The sequence below is a fragment of the Dreissena polymorpha genome, chromosome 10 (assembly GCF_020536995.1).
Source record: "Dreissena polymorpha isolate Duluth1 chromosome 10, UMN_Dpol_1.0, whole genome shotgun sequence".
Lineage (NCBI taxonomy): Eukaryota > Metazoa > Mollusca > Bivalvia > Myida > Dreissenidae > Dreissena > Dreissena polymorpha.
The window spans coordinates 36,155,862-36,180,146 of NC_068364.1; the positions used below are offsets into that span (position 1 = coordinate 36,155,862).

At 35.1% G+C, this 24,285-nt stretch overlaps 1 protein-coding gene across 1 annotated transcript; it reads left to right on the top strand.

Moving 5' to 3' along the window:
- Positions 1–8,205: 8,205 nt before the first annotated feature.
- LOC127848768 (uncharacterized) lies at positions 8,206–14,107 on the top strand. The gene is made up of 3 exons (XM_052381370.1): positions 8,206–8,672; positions 11,214–12,205; positions 12,650–14,107. Exons 1-3 carry the CDS (start codon positions 8,359–8,361, stop codon positions 12,898–12,900), a joined length of 1,557 nt encoding a protein of 518 aa, XP_052237330.1. The 5' UTR covers positions 8,206–8,358; the 3' UTR covers positions 12,901–14,107.
- Positions 14,108–24,285: the final 10,178 nt, after the last annotated feature.

The window sequence follows — 24,285 nt, forward strand, 5'->3', positions numbered from 1 at the left end:
GTTCTATTGTTGTGAATATAGTGAAATCCAGTAAAGGACAAGTCACCTTCGTGGTAAACGAAATATCGGGCGCCAAAGACTTACGTTACCCATCATTTTGGTCCTCTTGTAGTACATGTAAACGCGACAGTATTATATTAACTATTTTAATTTCTGCGCTGATTGTCCTTAATTTGTTTCCAGGGCAAAAGTATGAATACATCATTCATTTATATAAAATCAAAGCATGCACTTCAAAACGTTCGTGTCATAATAAATTAGTAAAATGAGCAACACTTAATAATAATATTATTAATAACAGTCATTGCGCACAGAACAGTGATATATGATGGAAAACACATTCTTACAAGTACAAACACATACTCTCTAAGTTCAGACAATAAGACACGCCTGAAACACATTCGCACATGTGATATTTGCATGATGACTTAGAGCAGACAATAAATATGCGCAACAACGACCTTCATGGCACATTACATTCGTATTTTGGCAGTATATTCTTATTGGTAATAATAAATTCGTATTATAAACACTTACGCTATGGGAAAAAAATCTAAAGGTCATAATAAATTAAATTGATTCTTAAATTCCTCTAAGAATGCTTATGTAAGTGATAAAAGTTAAGCACTAAAGAACACAGTACACATAGAGCAGAATGAGTTTTTAACAACATGCCTATTCATTTTATATACAAATGTCATATACTAACGCATTGTTAGAATTTTACTATACACATTCAAAAACAAGAAATATGTATACAAGAACATCGACTATAACAGGATGCGTTTTAATGCTTCACATAGCAAATTAAACCGGCATTGGACAACTTCACAAATATGTATGGGTAGTAATTAACAGAAGTAAATTCTGATAAAGCCGATATATTATAATTAATATAATTTTAGCAATTGTAAGACGTATGCGTGCATTTTTTGCAAGTATATATGTTGTCTCTGCTTATATTACTTTAAATCCCAACATTGCGTTATTATTGTCCAATCCCAAAATGATTGAATTAGTGCTGCTGCTGTAAAAGACCGATACTGGTGTATGCACCCCATCCTTCATTGAAGCCAATATGGCCAGCTTCTTCTTACCCTCGCTGTCAACCTGTATAATTGTGTTGGATATGTATCCACAGACCATTACTTGCACGCTAGGTGTCACATGTACAGACCGTGGACTTTTGAGTTGAGGGTCAGTAAAGGTCGATGGCATGGTTCCATCGGTTGCCAGTGTGAGGAGTTTGTGTTCACGCCTATTGGTTATGTAGATCTTGTCACCAAAAAGGTTCACAGCACACTTGTATACTGTTGGTAAACAGTATAAGAAATGGGCATATTCAAATTAATATGATTATATTCAAACAAAACATTTTAATGCAATGATGAATTAAAATGTTATATGCCAAGTTAATTTCAGGAGGATCATGCGTTGTATTCTGAATATGAAGTATTGCGCTGATTCTAGTACACACTAACATATTTGTTAAGTAATAGTTATATATATTATTATGAGAGAAAAAACTATATTTTTTAATATTAAGAGGTATTGTCATTTGTTAATTGTTCAATTTAAATTCTTTTAGGGGAATATCTCGAAAATAAAAAGAGATAACAACTCGATCATTCATGGATAGATATATATTTAATGGCGGGATAGGGGCGGGGATAGTTAAGCGCACTTAGAATTATCAAAAAATGTTAAACGACCATTGCGTGCAATTTCAATGTCCAAATTATTAATTCATAGATTTAATTGATATGCCATTGTCTGCGTTACAACTAAATGTAATTGATTTCATATACTTCTTAAAACTGTATCAGAGCAACATATGGTAAAATAGTATTAAGTGACCATCCATTAATTTGTCAGGTTGGTTAATTATATTAGTTATTGGTACAGTTATTACTATCATGAGAGTATTGATGCATACCTGTGTTTTTGAATATGCCATCATGCAGTTTCTTTACTAGTGTTCCAGTCAGAGTGTATTGATATAGGGCTGTTCCGGAAGTAACATACAGATCATCCTCATGGTTGGCAATACCAATACTCTTATATAACAGCAGCAGCTTCCAGCCTTTATACAACCTGTTATTCTTGACGGATATCATCTGCAACTCATGAACAGGTTCCTCATCCCGAACCCGAATGTATTTCTCATTCATAGTGACAACAATTTCACTTGATGATATCAGACATAAGTCATATGAATATTGAGACACGTAACAGTGGCTCAGAACTTGGTATTTCTTGTCTAACAGTTTCACCTTATTATGGGAAAAGTCCAGTACAACCGTCTCACCAGTAGGAAGCTCACAAATTGCATAAATATCGCATGTAGACCGATCAGGCGACATTTTTACGCTATATTCTGACTTTTTCGTCATCGATTTGGTTGGCCAACTCTCCTAAAACCTTTCAATTTCATAACATACTTCTCGATGTCCTTCCTGGGTGCGTATTCCATATCATAGTCATGCCTGACTTTCGACGCTTTTAGAAATATTTCAGAGTCCTTTATCTTCTGTTGACATTTTTCTAAAGCTATAAAAGAAGTTTACTGAAGCGTCGATCTCTTTCTTTATTCGCTCGTACGCCTTCTCAAGCGAATGAAGATTGCATTCTGCTCTGCCTTTCAGTTCCTTCAGCTCTTCTTGTATTTTCTGAATGTTTGATAAGAACTTATTTATGTCCGCCGTTAAATATTTGTTTGTCTCTTCAATAAGGATGCCTTTACTGCATGATCTAAAATACAAGCGCATGTACTATAAGGTAATGCATACATTGAATCTAGTAATAACATATAAATACTTTGGTCATGAAAAGTGCGGATAATATATATGTAATAAACCTCTTCGATTGTCCGTATTTTTGCTCTTAAAATATGCTTTTGTACAAAGCTCATTCCCACCTCGCAATGTTAGTTAAGAGAAATTAACGTCCTGTTTGCCATGTGGAGTTTTATTAACATACGTTAAATTTAACACTGAACATGTCTTGTTTGTTTGGCGGGATATTTGCACCGTTTTCATCAGTATTTTATGGATATCTCGGCGATCAGCTAACCAACTAACCAACTCACACTTTGCCTGGGATAGATTTTTAACAGTGCTACGTTCACATACTTATGTCAGTAACTTAACACTGCCCGTTTTGTATTATGGGTAGGATGAGAATGACTTTTAAAAGACATAACCAATCACCACACAAGTGGATCAAACCCGCGATCATCATAATTGTAGTCCTACACACAACTACCGGCAGAAATCGGGAAAGGTACATATTGATATTGGCAATCAATCGTAAATATTTTAACATGTATGTAGAACAGTATCGATCGTAACGTAATAGACCGACACTTGTAATCAATGTAAACCTCTCGATTAAAATATGATGGTTTATGTTTAATACTGAACTACCGATTGTATCATATACATAACAAGGTTATTAGTTAATACCATTTTTGGATGCGTTAAATACATGTACGGGCATTTTTATAATTCGTAATAGTAAGTGTAACCATTTCTCAATAATACAGTTTCACTTTGGTTCATATGGTTAGAAAAAAATATTGTAAGAGCAAATCGCAACAACAACAAACAATTCTTTAATTTTAACTTACCTGTGATGAAGTAACACGCAAATATGACAGCAAAGTCGACTATGGTCCTCACAGAACAATTTTATTTTCTCGTCGCTATGCTCTCCACACTGCTCCAACATGTTTAACGTTGACTTGACAATCGGCCATTTCTCCATTCGTGCTCTGCCAAACACAGGGTGAGTCTTGTAAAGTTGGTTGTGCAGGTTCACACAGCTGTCACAGAAACACTTGCAGCATTCCTCACAGTGAAACTGAGGCTCGAGCGCCTGGCAAGCAGTACACGTATAGTCCCATATCGTTTCTGATCCTTTTTCTGCGAGCGAAGATTCCAATTTGAAATCCATTTTGTTTGCAGGTGAAACAGAAAGTGTTTTATTAGGGCATAGTAATCTCCCCTATGCGTTTCAAAACCACGGTTCTCTTTTATGAATATACTTTAAACAGATAGTTTCACTGCGTTGTGCTATGAGCAGTACGTTTTATTAAAGTCTGTTTAATAAGACCCCATACTACATTTAAAGGTTTATATAACATCGGTTGTGCAAAGTTTTTATTTCAATGATAATTGGTTTCGTTGTTAATTTGCTTTTCAAATCTGAAAGATTCGCCCTAGTTATTTCATGTTGTTTCCATACCTTGTGCAGGCGCGTGCCATCACTTTCAAATTTTTAATCGTAAGACAATCTTCGGAATTACAGCCGTTAACGTGATAACATTGGCATCAAAAGCACAAACAATTATTGAAATATTGAAAATTAATATTGCAATTTTACTGTGGATGAAATTTGTGAAACGTTTTCCAATATCTATAGGTATACACACTGCGCGACCACAGGGAACTGTGCCGATTTCAGATTTGATGCTTAAGAAATCGCCGTACTTTTTTCAACCATATTTTCTGTTATTGTATTTGCCCGGAAAAAACGGACACACGTTACTATTTTTCCTTAATTTTCAAGAAAGGTGACAAATTAAATCAAATCCCTAAAATTAATGAGGCATTTTCCATTTAAATATCTTTCACTAACTTTAAGAAATATACTTTATAAATGGTTTGAAAACAACCAAATGATAAACGATGATCTATATGCTCTTAAAGATAATCGAAGCACAATTGACTGATTATCATTTGTACTCCATAAAGGCATTTGACAAGGTCATACACACTGCGTTATGGGTTACTTCTACCGCCTCAAATAGTACGGCCAAATTTCAAGTTTCCCTATACGTTTCTTTTGTTGCCAATATAGTGAAATCTAGTAAACGACAAGTCACCTTAGTGTTAAGCGAAATATCGAGGGCCGAAGACTCACGTTACCTATCATTTTGGTCCTCTTGTATTATGTGTAAAAGTGACAGTATTCTATTTACTACTTTAATTTCTACGCCTATTGCCCTTTATTTTTTCCAGAGAAATATTATGAATACACCATACATTTCTAAGAAATAAAAGCATGGGCGTCAAAACGTACGTCATTATACAGTTATTATATGGACACCAATTTATCATTTTATTAGCAGTTATTGCAGACAGTACAGTGACAAACACATTCTTACAAGTACAAACACATACCTTCTAAGTATAGACAATAAGACACGTGAGCAACACATTCGCACACGTCATATTTGCATAATTAGTTAGAGCAGACAGTAAGTATGCGCAGCAAATGTCCTTCAAGTCATAATACAATCGTATTAATGGCAACATATTCCTACAAGTCATAAAAGTACTTATTGTAGACAATTATGTTATCGGCTGGAAAATCTACCATGTCATATTAAATTCGTTTTTTTTAAATTCCAAAAAGAATTTTAAGAATACCAACGACAGTGATACAAGTTTCCACACTAAAGAACACAGTACAAAAAGAGCAGCAGGAGTTTTTCTCTTAATGGCTATTCATTTTACATACCATTTGTGGAACAAATATTATACGCTAGCACATCGTTAGAATTTTGCTATGCACTTTCTAAAAGAAGAGGAATTTAATCAAGAACGTATTGTATAACAGTCCGCGTTTTGAATACATTCACATAAAACATTTAAACGTCATTGCAATGTGTGGCCAGCTTGTATGTGTTTTAATAAGCATTAGTACATTCTGATAAGGCCAATAAAACGTGGATTAAAGTGATATACCATTATTGAATTACACATAAAAATGACTTAAATGGCCTTAGCGACACAACTATCATTATTCAATACATATTAAATAGAACCTTACTTTTTTCGTTTTACATACTGATTTATATATTCTTTTATTCACGATGCAATTTAATAATTATTATCATCAACGTCAACGCTGTGATTCTCTTTCGCAAGTCAACCGATGTGTACTATATTATCAATTACATCAATATATAAAAAGTCTTTTAGCTGTTTTCAATCAGGATGATCTTTATTTACCGCTTTATAACAATCGTGTAAACAACGTCATTACTTCCGTCTGACAAACTTGGCTTTCAGTTTTGAAGGAAATTTAATACTGAACTGCACTGCATACTAGTTAATATGTATGCACACGAGGTGCACCAAATAGCTCTACCTTACTTAAAGTCTTAAAGTTGACAAATACATAGTTGACATAGTGGTAAATACGTGCCTTTTTATTTGAAATAATCGCATTGCTATGCTAAATTTGGCGGAGATTGACCATTGAATTACATGCAACAATAAAACGAATAAAACGTTGTGAAATAGTGTTCTTCTCTTAGAACTTACAACGATTATTTCTTTCGTTAATTCCATTCATTTTGTTGAATATCTGTAATATTTAATATTTTGATATGCACACTACATTACATATATAGTATAACTTTCTTTTCCTCTGAAGATTTTTCCAATTTGACAATGCTGTTAATCGATCTATAATATTTAACACGTTAGTTCCTACTTACTTTTCTGTTTTGCACCTAAACTGAAAAAAATCGTAATAATTTTTATCTTGATACAGGCAGCATATCGCCAATATAAACCTGTCACTAACCTTTATGCATGCAAATAGTAAAAACCATTAGCGCAATAACAGTTGTGTCTGTTTCGGATGCGAGTTAAATGATTGACCCGTATCTTTTTTATTATACTGTTAATGCCTCATATTATATCGAGTCACGCGCAGCCCTTTCCGAAAGAGCCTTAAAGTGTTAGACAGTTCGTCCTGCGTTCATGTTAAAAACAGTCAAAATTATTGTGGACTTCAAAACGTGCGCCATAATATATTAACAATATGGGCAGCACTTTATAATAATAATAATCACAGTTAATGCAGACAGTACACTGATAAATATAGAAAACACATTCTTACAAGTACAAACACAAACTCTTTCAGTACAGACAATAACACACATTCGCTCATTTAATATTTGCATGATGAGTTAGAGCAGACAGTAACTATTCGCAACAAAGACATTCATGTCACAATACATTTGTATTTGGGCAGCATATTCTTATTGGTAATAACATATACTTCTTGTAGACAGTTATGATATGTGTGAGAATGTGTTTTTCGTATTGCATCACTGTACGGTCTGCAACAACTGTTGTTATAATGATAAATTGCTGTCGATATAATACATGTACTATGATCTACGTTTGAAGTCCATGCTTTCATTTCTTATATAGGTATGGTGTATTCATAATATTGCTCTGGAAAAAAATAAGGATAATTGACGTAGAAATTTAAGTAGTTAATATAATACTTTCGATTGTACAGATAATGCAAGAGGACCAAATGATAGGTAACGCGAGTCTTCGGCCCCCGATATTTCGTTGACAATTAAGGTGACTTGTCGTTAACTGTATTGCACTATATTCACAGCATTATAACACGTAAAGGAACACTTGAATTGTGCCGTTATTATTTGAGACTGAACAAGTGAAGTCCATAATGAATTGTGTTAATCCGTGTCGAATGTCATGTTGAATTCAATATAATAATCAGTCAATTGTGCTTGGATTACTTCTAAAAGCATATACCGGTAAATCATCATTTACAATTGTATTGTTTTCGCATTATTTGTAAGTATATATCTTAAAGCTAGTAAAAAATATTCTAGCCATGATTTTTATAGTGTAAATGTCTAGATAATTCAAGAGAATTGATTTGTCACCTTTCTTGTAAATGGGAAAAATATGAACTTTTGTGACACTTCCGGTTAAATAACAGAATCGGAAATATGGTTGAAAATGTTCGTTAAGTACGGCGATATAAATCTTAAGTATCAACAAAGAAATCTTTCATGCGAACACTCTGTCTTAATACTTTGAGATATTAATAAACGTTTAACAAATTTCATCCATAGTAAAATTGCAATCTTAACTTTCATTATTTATCTTATGGTTTTCGCTGTTGATGTAAATGTTATCACGTAAACGGCTGTCATTCCGAAGATTTGCTTATGATTGAAAATTTTAAACTAATTTGCAAAATTGCGCACGCACCTACACAAGATATGGGATCAACGTGAAATAACTAGAGAATATCTTTCAGGTTTGAAAAGCAAACAAACACAGAAAGTAAATATAAGTGAAAAAACAAACTTTGAACTACCGATGTTATATAAACCTTAAATTAAGTATGAAGCTTTATTTAATGTATTGCTTACAGAAAAAAGTGAAACTGTCTCTTTGAAGTATGATAAAATAACAGAGAACTGTGTTGTAGCTATACATAAAGGATGATCTCCCTTATGCATAGCTACAAACAAAAACACTTCCTTCTTCACCTGTAAACAAAATTGCGTCCAACATGGAGTTTTCTCTTGCAGCAAAAGAATCAGATACGATATGGGACTTAACTTGTTCGGCTTGCAAGGAGCTAGAGGCTCAGTGTCATTGTGAGGAATGTTGCAAGGGTTTCTGCGACAGCTGTGTAAAACTGCACAATCAACTTTACAAGACCCACACTGTGTTTGGCAGAGAACAAATGGATAAATGGCCGCTTGCCAAGTCAACTTTAGACAGTCTGGAGCAGTGTGGAGAGCATATCGACGAGAAAATAAAACTGTTCTGTGATGACCATAGTCAACTTTGTTGTCACATTTGCGTGGCACTTCATCACAGGTAAGTTTAAAAAAAAATATTTGTGATTTGTTCTAATAATTATGTTTTTTAACCAAACGGAACAGCGCGAAAAATGGTTCTTGAGAAATGCGTGCTCTTCTTTAATCTATTTTGGTATATTTTACAAGTGAAATGTTTATAATAAATTCCGAATTTAAATATGTATGTACATATAATTAAACGCACAGTATGGTTTAAAATCTCTGCCGCATTTGTTTACTTAAACCTTCACATTTTAGTCGAGAGGTTTACATTGATTTAAAGTATCAGATATAACGTTTGGAGTGACAATGTACTACATACATGCTTAACTGTTAAAGGTTGATTGTTGATATCATTACTTACATTTCCCGATAAGTTCCAGCAGTAGTTGGTAGAGTGCAGGGCTACAAATCTGAGGATCGCAATTCTCGGCCCGGCTACATAACTTGTGTAGTGATTGGTCATGCAATTCTCTCTAAGACCATTTTCCCCTACTTCTGGTTTAGTCAGGCCATTGTCAGTAACTGGCATAAATATGTGTACTAAGCGCAGCTTAAGCTACCCCACGAAAAGTGTTAGTTGGTAACCGACCGCCGTGATATGAACGGAATACTGTTAAACAAACGGTGAAAAATTCAAACAAACAAACAAAACAAGTTTAATGATAGGCACTTTTTAAGAGAATTTATTCCATGTGACCAACATTACATTAATTTATGTTAAATGATTTTATCCCATTTTCAACGCGACATTGACGGTATAACACCTTATGAAATATACTATCCTGTATTCAACACTGTGGGATATACCTGTCGCGTGCACGGACTATTTTTTACTTTACCACTGAATGATTTTTCATAAGAAATAAAGTCGAGAAAACTTTAGCTTCAAAATTATACGACCTTCAATCTTTAATACTAGTCATATGAAATAATTTTTCGCCATCCGTATAATGATGAATCAGCTGAAAATGACACTTATTGCATCATTCCCATCCCTAAAAAAAATGAACTTATTTCACATGTACATGTACTGTATATCGACATATTTGAATTGTCAATTTATCACATTTTCCTTATTTCGTGTAATGTGCATTGTTTATAACCCATGCATATTCTTTTGAGATTTAAGAATTTACACCAAGTCATACACATATCGCACAATTCATTAATAATCTGCAATATTTGCTTTCCGATTTAATTCACGTTAGGCATAGAGCTGTGTAAAGTATAAGATGGTAAAAATAGCACAACACTGGAATTCGGAACGTCCCATTTTGTACACGGGTATTATCCACTCATTTATTTGTTGTGTAATGGAATGTTTTCATTCTTTGTGTATTAATATATTAAATTATTTTCTTGTACACTAAGCGCATTTACCATAGACAAATAAAAAAGTGTGCAAGTTTAAACATAATTATGTTTGTTTGCAGAAATCTGCAAATGCAACCGAGTTTACCAACGGCTATTATTTGATAAACTGCTCCGGTTCATTTTAACAGCATTAATGTAGAGTACATGACGTAGCGTGTAACGAAGAAGAAATTTTATTGAGTTCGTAAACTCATTTGAATATAGTGATAGGATGGCATAAGGGTCTTTATTTAACTATGCTAAAATAATTATTAAAGACCCTAGATGCAAAAACGTCAATTATTGAGTTAAATGGATTATTAGATGGATTTTAAAGGATAATTAAAGGTAAGATACTAGTTCGAACCTGTTTTGCTTTTTTGGTACTTTTGTCGTTCCCTGTTCTCGGGAAAATGATTTTAACATGGACGCCATTGATGCATCTGATCACACACGGCATACCCATAACATTATATAAAAACACGTTCTGCGCGTACTTAAATTCGTCGTCCGAAGTCGGAAAACGTATTGCCTTGTATATAAGGTCAAATAAAGGGTCAGTCGCTGCAATTGTCTGTTTACTCGTCGAAATTGTCAAGTTCGTCGACGGTGTACATGTTGACATCGACATCATTTTGTCAGGAAGCAATCGCCGCCATATTGGATTTTGATCATTTTCTTTCGAAAATAAAATGAAATATAGTAAAGTAAAATCTTCTTTTTTTGCGGTCGTAATGTGTTACAATTCGGATACTGCGTACACTTGAATCGAGGCATATGGTGATATTTTTACTTGTTTTACAGTTTGTGTGCGAATTTTGAAATATTATTTTGAGTACCAAAACAAATACATTTATATCACTACGCATGGTTACATTCGTTAGATTTTAAGCGCTTTTAAGACCGAATTAAAATTATTGTTAAGGTTATTAGATCTATTTATGTTAAATGTCAAGTTGAAAAAAAATCAAATGGGATAAATATAATACTAGGATTAGCGTTGAATACAGAGAAGTTTATGTTGCTCGGCTCGAACACCGAAAGCGCTCGCCAAGGCTCGCGCTCCCGGCGTTCTAAGCCTCGCAACATAAACTTCTCTGTATTCAACGCTAACCTAGTATTCTCTATATCTTTTAAATGAACTTTTCTGAGCGAAGATAGCACTAGCGCAGAATGAAGGTACATACAAAGTTGTTCATTGTAGATCATGCAGTAACGTCAGCCTTATAGAGGAGGCAAACAAATATTCAATTGCAGACGTCCATCATCTGTCATCAAACATTCAGAAAATACAAGAAGAATTGAAGAACCTGAAAAACAAATCAGAATGCAATCTTCTGTCGCTTGAGATGAAATACCAGCAAATTAAGGAAGAGATCGACACAATGAGACAGAAAATAAATAAAGAATTAGATCGGCTAGAAAGAGCAACAATGCAAGAAGTGGAAAAATTGATTGCTAAATCTAAAATATCTCTTACTAAAGAAAGAGATAAGTCAGACAGCATTCATGAAAGTCTGCAATGTCTCAGTAAAGTGGCAAATGAAGTTTGCAACAAGAGTAGTAAACTTCTTTTTATAGCTTTAGAAAAAAGTCAAAAACAGATCAAGGACTCTGAGTTATTTCTAAAAGAGTCGAAAGTAACACATGAATATGGTATGGAATTTGTACCCAGTAACGACATTGAGAGGTATTTATTCAAATGTGCAGGACTGGGGAGAGTTTGCAAGCCGAATGGTGTTATTTCGCTGCATAAAAAGTCAGAATATAGCGTTAAAATGTCGACTGATAGGTTTACATGCCATACATATGCAATATGTGAGCTTCCTACTGGCGAGACACTTTTACTGGACTATAATAACGATAAAGTCAAACTGTTAGACAAGAATTATCAGTGTTTGAGCAATTGCGAAGTTCTTAAATTTTCATATGACATGTGTCTGATATCTGCAAGTGAGGTGGTTGTTACAACAAATGAGACAAGCGGTATTGCCGGTTTACACGTTCTACAGGTGATAACTGTCAGGAATGACAGGTTGGAGAAGGGATGGATGCTTCAGCTTCCACATAGGTGTTTTGGTGTTGCCCATCATGAGGGTGATCTGTACGTAACTTCCGGTAATGCTCTTTATCAGTACACTCTGACTGGAACAATAGTAAAGAAACTGTTCGAGGACACAACGAGTTCTAATACAGGTAGTGGACACATTCTCTTTCATTATAGTAATAACAATACAAATGTCTAAAGAAACAAAAATAACTAATAGATCTCGTGAATCACGAATCTATAGTTAATCACTTAAGTTTCACAATTTGTTAAGATGTTTACATATATACCAAATTGTGTACTCACATGAAATAGCGATACAATAAATCTTTGAAAAAAGGTTGGAAAGCGAAAATATGCTTTCAAATATAAGGTCATTTAGATTATTAATAGTATCTATGTTATTGTTTCCACTTAAATAAGCACGGTGTGCCATGGCGCTAAACGTGCTATTCAAATTCTAGCCATACACAATGTTCTTAGGTCCCTTTTCCTCATGTAAATCGAGTGACCAGAATAATAACATATGATTTTTAACCGATTCCCGAATAATTGCATATAGATATTGTCGTATAATGCTTTTTTGTCTGCAGTGTACAAATGTGCTGTAAACTTCATGGGTGACCAGATCTACGTCACCAACAATAACAAACACACACTTCTCACACTTGCCATGGATGGAAAAGTTATCTCCACCTTTTCTGACATTGATCTAAAAGGCCCACGGGGTGTTCATGTGACAGCTGGTGGACAAGTGCTCGTTTGTGGCCATGGATCAAATAATATTATACAGGTGGACAGCGAGGGAAAGAAGAAGCTGGTCACACTGAGAAGGACGGAGTGAAAATGCCATGTTCAGTCACCTACAGCTGCATCACTGATTCAGTTATAGTGGGTTTTGAAAGCAATGATAACGTCATGGTTTTTAACGTGCCATAGGCAGCGACAAAATAAGTCATAAAATAGAACCAAATACAAAATCATCTAATGATACTTACCATAGTTAAGTTGATTTTCAATTCAAAACAACATGTAGTTCGTTAATAACATGTATTGCTGTAATGTTAATGTCCAATGGTCATGTGAAAACCAAAAGACTTGCACAAATAATTTATACAAATGATGTTTAAATACATTTAATGCAAGGATTAAAGATACAAATATGTATATACAATTGTATAAGTCAACGTTCGAAACAGAAATATTTGAGATACATTCGAATGTGAACTGAGCCGAGTCGTTTGTATTTAAAACTGTTTAGCGGAATCATTTACGTATACGGCTGCATGCTGTCATTCCTATCTTTATTTTCGAACTTTATTATTGTTTTTTATATTAGATAACGTTATTTGCTTATTGTTTTAAATTGAGTACTTTAATTGATTCATGTTTTCATTTACGTACTTAACTTGAGTCTTGTGTCCATGTATGTACTTTGTTTGATTCTTGATGTTTTACCATCTTGGTTTGAAACAATATCTTTTTGTTTAAATCGAGCATACATCGACCATTAATAACTGTATATTATAACAGGTAAAAATATGTTGCTCATGTATATATCTCATCATAGCATTTATTAAAATGGCTATTATTGTCCTAATTAATATTGTCAAACTAACCCAACGCTTATAATAATAATCTAGTAAAATCTGTTAAAACCTACATTTGCTAGGACTACCAGATAACAGACGTTGTGAAAACGTTGCGAAAGTATAAACGTAATGAAGGATATACCACTCACTTACATAATACACCATACAACAATAACAAACACGATAACATGTAAAAGGAATTAATATTTTGGAAATAAAATTGTCATTTAATATGAGTTCATATAACGGTTTAAGTGTTATTGCTTAAAGCCCTAACACTTTCTGACAGGGCAAACTAATATAAGTCATGACTTAGTCGAAACCCGTGCTGGATGCGAATACAACAAGTAGTATAAATGTAATAATAACTCCAAAGAATGACGATTGTTTTATGATTGCATTCATACCATGATATTTAAACTGTTTTAGTATTGGGTGACAAATAAATGAATGAACCAACCATCTTTCAATTTCATGCGATTATTTCGAATTTTGAGTTTCATTGTTATTCCCTTATACACAAAAAAGCAGAGTTGTGGTCAGAAATGTATCACATGAATATATGGTTGTATCGAAGATATATAGTCCTATTAAAATGCGCAATCATTTGCAACATATGATTTCATATTTATAACGAAATACATGTTTAGCCCATGTTGAACTGTATCAGTTTCTCAGTGCATACTATGATTTAATCATACCATATTCATAGAGCACTTTTTGCAAGAATGAATTCAACCTGCAAGAATGGTGGTCTGATTTTGGAACTATAATGGTCTACGTCATAATATTTAAGTGAACGTGGGGTAAAACATAATTATATATCGATTAAAGTACAAATTGTGCACAGTTAATCGGATACAAACTTCTAAATATAGCATGAAGCTTTATAGACCAGATAGTCATTTTTAGTGTGAGCGTTAGCTCACGCTTATGTTACAGACCATATTTTGCAAATAAGTATGTGTTTAGGAGCCTTAACTACGGTATGGAAAGACAACCACTGCCTGTTGAAGCAGACGACAAATGCCATTCTCCTAGCAGAGTTGTCGTTCGTGCCTCAACATACATGTGAATGTAATGAACCGCAGTGTATTTTCCTTTTTAGTTCACCACTGGCACACTGCAGAAAGTTAATATGACTTATAGTGTTTAACAGCTTGTAAAGACGTGATTGGCCAGTCTGGTGTTTATAAATGAAATTTGTACATATTGGCTGCTTTCAGGGAAAACGGGGCTTAATGCAGGTCAAATAAGATTAGCCTGTGCATACTGATTAGCCTGTGCAATGCGCACAAGCTAATCAAGGACGACATTTTACAACAGCGAACACCTACAGTGCCTTCAGCGCTTTGATCATAATTTTTATAACGTATTTCTCTTCTATTTCACTGTGAGAAAAGCACTGTTAAACTGTCTCTTTAAAGCCTTTCACCCTAAGATATAACTTTGTTGGTAGCAGCGGATAGAGAAGATAACTATGTAAAAAAAAAACACTTCCTGCTTCAAGTGCAAACAAAATGGCTTCCAATTTGGAGTCTTCGCCTGCAGCAAAAGAATCAGATACGATATTGTACTTAACTTATTCGGCCTGCCGTATTCAGTTTTATTGCGAGGAATGCGCAATGGTTTCTGTGACAGCTGTTTTAAACTGTAAAACAAACTTAACAAGACTCATCCTGTGTTTGGCAGAAAACAAATGGAGAAATGGCCGATTACCAGGTCAACACATTTTGGAGAAGTGTGCGGAGCATAGCGACGAGAAAATAAAACGTATATGTGAAGACCGTAGTCAATTGTGTTGTCTCGTTTGCGTGGCATGTCATCGCAGATAAAATGAATTTAACCAGTTTTGTTGTTGTTGTGGTGGTTTCATTAATAATTATGTTTTTAATCATTTGAAACAAGGTAAAGGAAGATATTTAAATAATAAGTGTTCTTTGTACATCAAATTTCATCTATTTAAAATTGCAATCGAAATGAAACATTCTAAACTTCAATAATGTCTTTACAGATAATGAACGCACTTTAAAATGGTCGAAAATTGTTTGCTTAACCGTCCAATTTTAGTAAAGAGGTTTATATTGATTTGGTTTATATTGATTTAAGGTATCTGGTTACTACGTTTGGAGTGACAATGAACTACATATAAGTTAAACAAATTAAAGTTGAGTGCTGATATCAATATTTACATTTCCCGATTACTGCCTGCAGGAGTAGGTAGAGGGTAGGAATACAAATTAGATTATCGCGTGTTCAATTATCGGCCCTGCAACATCTATCTATCTATCCATCCATACATCCATCCATCGATCCATCCATCGATCCATCCATCGATCCATCCATCCATCCATCCATCCATCCATCCATCCATCCATCCATCCATCCATCCATCCATCCATCCATCCATCCATCTATCTTCTTTCTATCTGTCTGTCTGTCTGTCTGTCTGTCTGTCTGTCTGTCTGTCTGTCTGTCTGTCTGTCTGTCCGTCTGTCTGTCTGTCTGTCTGTCCTGTCTGTCTGTCTGTCTGTCTGTCTGTCTTCTGTCTGTTCTGTCTGTCTGTCCTGTCTGTCTGTCTGTCTGTCTGTCTGTCTGTCTGTCTGTCTGTCTGTCTGTCTGTCTGCTGTCTGTCTGTCTGTCTGTCTGTCTGTCTGTCTGTCTGTCTGTCGTCTGTCTGTCTGTCTGTCTGTCTGTCTGTCTGTCTGTCTGTCTGTCTGTCTGTCTGTCTGTCTGTCTGTCTGTCTGTCTGTCTGTCTGTCTGTCTGTCTGTCTGTCTGTCTGTCTGTCTGTCTGTCTGTCTGTCTGTCTGTCTGTCTGTCTGTCTGTCTGTCTGTCTGTCTGTCTGTCTGTCTGTCTGTCTGTCTGTCTGTCTGTCTGTCTGTCTGTCTGTCTGTCTGTCTGTCTGTCTGTCTGTCTGTCTGTCTGTCTGTCTGTCTGTCTGTCTGTCTGTCTGTCTGTCTGTCTGTCTGTCTGTCTGTCTGTCTGTCTGTCTGTCTGTCTGTCTGTCTGTCTGTCTGTCTGTCTGTCTGTCTGTCTGTCTGTCTGTCTGTCTGTCTGTCTGTCTGTCTGTCTGTCTGTCTGTCTGTCTGTCTGTCTGTCTGTCTGTCTGTCTGTCTGTCTGTCTGTCTGTCTGTCTGTCTGTCTGTCTGTCTGTCTGTCTGTCTGTCTGTCTGTCTGTCTGTCTGTCTGTCTGTCTGTCTGTCTGTCTGTCTGTTGTCTGTCGTCTGTCTGTCTGTCTGTCTGTCTGTCTGTCTGTCTGTCTGTCTGTCTGTCTGTCTGCTTTGCTGTCTGTCTTTCTGTCTATCTATCTATCTATCTATCTTTCAATCTATATATCTATCTATTTATCTATCTATCTATCTATCGGTTCACCGGGTGTAATGTGACAGCTGTTGGGCAAATGCTCGTTTGTGGGTATGGATCAAATACAATCATACAGGTGGGCAGCGAGGGGAAGAAGAAACTGGCCACACTGGCTTCACAAACGGATATGTTAAAACGAACATGTTCAGTCTTCTTCAGCTTCAGCACTAATTCAGTGCTCGTGAATGTTGACAACAATGACATCCTAGTTTTTTAAAGTAACATAGGCAGTGAAAAAAATAATCATGAAATAGAACGATAGAAAGGATCATTGGAGGATTGATTCTATACTCATTGTTCACATGTTGATTTCTAATTAAGCACAACATGTTTACGTTGAAATTTGATGAAAGTATTAAATTCAGAATCAAACTAGGAAAGTATGCATAGAAATTGCTTTATATCAGCTGTGTTAACCCGAGGAAACCCGAAACCTTGTGAGCAGTGTAATATCATTGCAGCAGTGTTCGGTATTTTAGCATTAACTTACATAGGGTAAGTCAATTGAAAAATTTAAAATTGTCCAATTTGAAAACAAAGTGTATTATTTTTTATAACAAAGGTAATGGCCTACATGTACAAAAAATCCTGACAAATGTTCTTTAAAAATGAGCGAAATGTGGCTCCCTGGAGTAGAAGATCGGGAAAAATGGGCCATGTTCAGGCATTTAGGGGAGAAAAACTGTGTTAATTTGCAAGCCACTAAAATAATTAAAGAATTTATACAAACTTACACATGTTTGCCATAAACTCTCAGCAGGGTTTCTACAGAAAACTATTTCTAGTGGAGAAATTTTCGTTTTTAATGACCATGTTCGGAAAATATGGATACCATCAGGAGAAGACCAGTAAACCTGATATGAGCAATGACTTTATAATTAGTTTTTGTGACAAAAAACCTAATTTCCAGCCATTGCAATTTCTTTGCTTTGTAGAGGCATATAGTAAGTGTATGTGAGCACTTATGTCGGGTTTCCTGGGGTATTGTTGAGCGCTCTTTCACTGGGAACCCCAACTACTTAAGAGTGTTGCCCATTCAGGAAGCTGTTTGAAAAATGTAAGATTATATCCCTGTAGAGGGGATATGCATACGAATACATAAATGAATAACCATACCAGATTACCATAAATTCCAAAATACTCCTAACCCTGCCATTCTGGTTGCTTGGCAACAAAACAAGCTAGGTGTTTTACTGCCATGTAGCCATACCAACCGTTACTTTCAACCGACCACCAGTTTTCATTGAAGCCCGTCAGAACATTGACCGCTTGTCCTTTCTGCAGTAAAATCTAGAACTCATGCTGTCAAGCATTTTAAATTAAGGAAATTACTTTTTAATCAATATATTTGAGCTGCCGAGCCTCATTTTGGAAAAAATGGGCTTTATGCATGGGTACAGTCCGCACCTACACTAGATTTTCGTTTAGAAGAAATATCCTTTAAACTAAATTCCATAAAAACCGAAAGTGTATATCCTATATAGCCCTTGCAGACTGCACTGGCTTATCTGGGACGATCATTACACACATACATTCAGCTCAGTTTTCCTAGAATGAGGCTCATTTGATAAGAAAATGTATATTCCATGTCATGTTTTCATTTCAAAAGCTTTTCATGCATGTACTACAAAATAGTGCAACGTTTTTGGTTAGGGAGAAAACAAAGTCGAATAAAGCACAATTACAAAACAAATCAAGCTGTGATATTGTTTTACTTGCAACTGGGTTCTGATAATATGGTTGATAACAGAGCGCCATATTCCAGCCCCACTGCCTCACACGGAACAGGAATCATTATTTACACAAATTTATATTAGTTTTTAACTAAATAAGTAATTGCCAAAGCGATTAACCCTATTAAACCCGTAATATTAAATGAAAATCACCCACCACAATAGCTGAGATAGTTTAGGTACAGCTTAAGATTTGGCCATTTGAAAAACAACAACAATCTCCATCTTGGTCATAACTGAAAAATAAATTTATATCCAAAAATCCTTGAGTACACAGAAAATAAAATGAATACAAGATCATTTTAAATAAGGCTGTAGATATAAAAACAAACAAGCAAATTCATTGAATCGATATCATCGCCCCCCCCCCTCCCCCGTATAAATGTTGTATATGGATGTGTGCATAACTAGAAGAGAATATGTGAAAATATTTGAGAAACATGTGTAGACCTGACAAGTTACATCATACAGACAAAATAAGTAAACAACTTTTTAAGAAAGTTTAGGTTTATAGTTCTTGTGCATGGCCTTTCTCCTAATTGGTATTTATACACCGATGAAGTTGCATGTGTCTATCTTGTATCGTATTTGCAATATAGCCCTGAAAAGTCACATCATACAAATACAATAAAGGGCAATAACTCTTCTTTAAGAAAGTTTATGGTTGTAATTATTGTGTGTGGCACTTCTCCTTATTGATATCTATACACCAATTAAATTTCATCTTTAAATCTTGTATCGTATTTGCAATATAACCCCGAAAAGCTAAATCATACATAAACAACAAAGGGTAATAAATCTTCTAAAAGAAACAGTATAGTTATTATTATTGTGCTTGAACTCTTATATAGTTTCAGAGATATACGGTAGCTCTGAAAAGTTTATGACAGATTGATTGACATACATGCCAACACTCAAGCTTCTGCGGGTGATACTAATCAAACCTCAGAAACATCAGGAGAGGAATGTAACAGAAATAATTATTACTACAGAACAGACAATGTACACATTTGTTTAGCCGTTCTGTAAACAGTTTGTTTTAAACAAAACAACAAACAACATTAAAATGGCTTCAAATCAGCCATTTCTTTAATGTTTCCGATACTGTTTTTCATTCCTAATTTGTTTGATGTTAATAATATTAACATGATTTTGACATTATATAAACACAATTTTAAACTTGCTTTTCATGTCGTCATCAAATCAGATTTAAGTGAGGTGAGAATGTCATGTTAAAATATCTTTATCTGGGCTAAAGAACAATTCATTGAATTGCATGGTTTGAGGTAACATCAATACTCAAAATCAACAAAAATTTCACAAAATATTTCACATGAAATACGGTATATTGTGACACACAAAATAAAAACGATCATTTTGTAATTTACCAGACCACAAAATCTCTAACCAGTAATTTCTAAGTACAAAGATATAAACATTATTCTGGAAAAATGCTGGTCAATTTAGGGGTTTAGCGTACGACCTTACATGAAGCATTTGTGTAACCTTGACCCTTGATGTGAATCGCATTACCATGCATAAAGTATATTGTGTTACATTGACCTTAACCCTAGACATGAACCTTGACCTTAACCTTGGGCAGGAATCTAATATATGACACATAGCAAGGAAGAAGATGGAGAAGAATTATGGAAGGTTATTACAGAATCCACTAATGCATAGTAAAATAATGGCTAAATAATACAATTTCTACAAATGTGTGACCTTTGATGTGTGACCTTGACTTTGGTCAAAAACACATAGGTATTGCACTGCCTGATAATTGCGAACAATTACATCAGTACATCTTGAGAATCCATTTTATTATTGTAGAATCCTTACCAAACAAGGCATATTTAATCAAAATGTGTGATTTTGACCTTTGTGTGTGACTTTGACCATGACCCTAGCAACCTGGACCTTATATTTGACACTCAGCTCGATAATGGAGAACAATTGTGGACAGTTATTACAGAATCCCTTGATGCATAGCAAAGGAATGACTAAATAATAAAAAAAATCATCACATTTGTGACCTTTGACCGTAGCCCCTAGGATTATTGGTGTTGAACGTGAAGCACCCCAGATGATTGAGAACAACTATGGCAAGTTTCATGGCTCTGGCTCATGTGTTTATGGAGATAAAGCTCTAAGCTTATATTAAAAAGCATTTTTTCAAGATACAATGGGCCATTACTCTGTTATTAACAGATGGTGTACCATGCCATTAAGGGTGCATCATTCTCTTATCCATATATTTAATGAAATCTGTCAAAGCACTTCCAAGGTATGGCTCCGGACACAAAAGTGCCGCACGAACGGACGGAAATAGTCACGGACAGACATTACCGAAACAATATCCCTCTGCCTATGGCGGGTGATAAAAAGAACAATTGATTAAACATTAACCTAATATTTTGTATCCGTTCAAAGTCTAGCCAAACCTTTTGCAATTATTCAATATTTCATTAAGCCTTACCATAAATGGATACATGTCACAGGTGTAGGTTGCGATCGTGTCGTGTATTCTCAGGTAACATCGGGTAGTGTAGAGGTCAGAAAACGTGTCTTGGCAGATACTGCATTTGTATACCCTGGAAAGTAATTTTACAATAATACAAGCTGCGTTCTGTGAAAAGGGGGTTTAATGCATGGGCGTAAAGTGTCGTTCCAGACTAGACTGTGCATTCTAAAAATGCTGATCAGGTATAAAAAAAATCACTTGTATTGTATTTTTCATTTAAAGGGATAATCGTCTTGACAAAAATGCAGTTAAGGACTGCAGAGCCTAATCTGGGATGAAACTTTATGCAGTGCATTAAACCCCCTTTTTCCAGAGCGAGGAGGCTCAATAATTTCTATCCCACACACATGTAAATTTTCTTTATCTAGAAAAACTAGATTTATAATCTATATTTAGAATTATCAATCTGTCTATTAACAACAATAGGACATTCAGCTTGAAAGAATTAAATAATCAGGATTTACCTTATTTATGCACTGAAGCCTGCACCAGGTTATTAGATGGATGGTATGACAGTATCACAGGATTAAAAAAAAAGAAAATAGAGGCAGTGGAAACAATAATTAATCAAATTCAAGCTAGACATTTGTGACCCGTTCGTAAAAAACTGGGCTTGATGCATGTGCGAAAAAAGTCATCTCAGATAAGCCTGTGCAGTCAGCACAGGAAAATCAGGGATGACACTTTCCGCTTTTATGGAATATTTTTGTATAAAAAGAAATCTCTTCTGAAAAAAATCTAGTTAAAGGGGAAAGTGTCATCCTAGATTAGCCTGTGAAAATTGCATAGGCAAATCTGGTACAACACTATACCAATATGCATTAAGTCCAGTTATCCCAGATCGAAGCTCATATGGTACCAGCACTTTATGGCATTTAGTGGACTGGCGATTAGCTGGGTAAATAAATATAGTAATGTTTTTTAGAGGACTGGAGATTACCTACTGTCCAGTAGGTCGCCATGGCATGATGTATATCATGTCAGACTAGCAGTAAGAATGTCATTGAATCGATTCCCACTGTGGGAACTTTCAATAGATCTCCCAAAATTACATCAAGTGATAGTTCTACCCAGGAAATGGAGTTGAGAGTGTTTCCATACGCCTTCAGCTTTCGATGCAATCGAGCTAAAAGGTATATGTTTAAACTACCTGCGATCGAGATGCAGCTGCCGATGTTTCTCAATGTCAAGTGGCTCTCTGAAGGTCAGATTGCACGTGTTACATTTGAACATGGAGCTGGCGGCCTCATTGTGTATCACACGGTGTCGGTACAACTCTGTGATCTGCGTGAACTCGGCCTGGCAGATGTAACACTGGTGGCTGCGCTGTGAAATACAAGTATGCACTGTGAAATACAAGGCTGCACAATGAAATACAATAACATGGTCACAGGTGTAAAGATATCAATTAGTACCGTCTATTAATATGGTATAGCGAGAAGATTTTGTTTGTGTTTGGCATTTCCTTGCAGATGTAACACTGGTGGCTGCCCTGTGAAATATGATCATCGCAAGTGTAAATATATGAGCTTTGCTTTGGAAAAACAAGGATAAATTCATTTGCTAAAAGTTTTATCTCAGATGAGCCTGTGCATTCCACACAGACTTATCAGGGACGACACTTTCCCCGTTATGTTCTTACCAAATTTCATGAAGATTGGACTATAAATGTGTCTTCTGGAGTCTTGCCAAGGTTAACTATAGCCAAATAGCCAAATAGGATAAACTGCCCTGGTCCCTGCTGGTGGCCATGTTTTTCAGCAGACAGGAACCATTTTCAAACTCAGCACAGATATCATACGAACAAATGTTCTGACCAATTTTCATGAAGATTTGACTATGAATGTGACTACTAGAGTGTTTTTTACCTAACGTGAGCCATTTCATTAATATCAAACACGAATCATCATTCACAACTGACAAATGTGATCATAAAAAGCTGAAGCTCAGGTAAGCTAAAACTACTTAGCAATCTTGATACATACACAGTTCCCTCTGAATCTGTTACGTCTGCTATATGCTATTTGCATTGACCATGCATATCCACACAAGAGGCTCTAGTGGTCATCAAATGCTCACATAATTCAAGTTACATAAATTGTGGAAGAGTTTAGTGCTGATATAGCTTTTGTCCCCAGTTGACCCAGGCTCATTCATGACCTTGATATTGTCAAGATAAACATTCTTACCAAGTTTGATCAAGACAGAGTAATACATGTTGCTTCTACAATGGTGTTATTGGTCTTCTAAGATTTTACTTGGTAGGTGAACTAATTCTTGGAAACACATGAACCTATGTCAAACTCACCCTAGATACTTTCTTAATAATCATTCCGATCAAGGTTCATTAAGATTGAGTCATGAATGTGGCTCTTAGAGAGTTTTTCTAATATTGAATGTGTAACCTGTTTTTTTCACAAAAATGGCCCTAATTAAACTTTGATTAAATATTGTCAAGATAAACATTCTTACCCAATTTTCATTAAGACTGAGTTATAAATGTTGTCTCTAGCATGGTAACAATGTATTTCTTAGATTTGAAATAGTGACCTACTTTTTGGACACACATGCCCCAGATTGGAAATCAGCATTGACATTGTCAAAATTAGCATTCTGACCAAGTTTCAATGAGATTGAGTCATATATTTGGCATATAGAGTGCTTACAAGATTTGACATGTTGACCAAGTTTTTGAGCATACGTGACCATTCAATGTAACAATTATGATATGTCAATAATATTGATAGCAAAATTATTTGAATATTTGACTGAATGTTCACCATAAGAATATTCACACATTTGCAGTGTTATGAAAAACCCAATCATTTTCCATTTCTTAAACATTGTTTTAACTAAACTTAAAGACAGTGTTTCACTTAATGCTACAAATGATTTCAATTGACCATATGATACCAAGTCAATTGTTAGACTTGGATATAAAAAAACAGCTTGGTGTCAAATGTCAGTAATAAACAATTACATCTGACAGTAGTAAACATTTACAGTTAATTGGT

Excerpts from the sequence above, each read along its gene's own strand:
- LOC127848768 (XM_052381370.1), top strand. The coding sequence starts at position 8,359 with ATGGAGTTTTCTCTTGCAGCAAAAGAATCAGATACGATATGGGACTTA. Across the intron at positions 8,673-11,213 it reads TGCGTGGCACTTCATCACAG|ATCATGCAGTAACGTCAGCC; the intron begins GTAAGTTTAAAA and ends TGTTCATTGTAG. Across the intron at positions 12,206-12,649 it reads CACAACGAGTTCTAATACAG|TGTACAAATGTGCTGTAAAC; the intron begins GTAGTGGACACA and ends TTTTGTCTGCAG.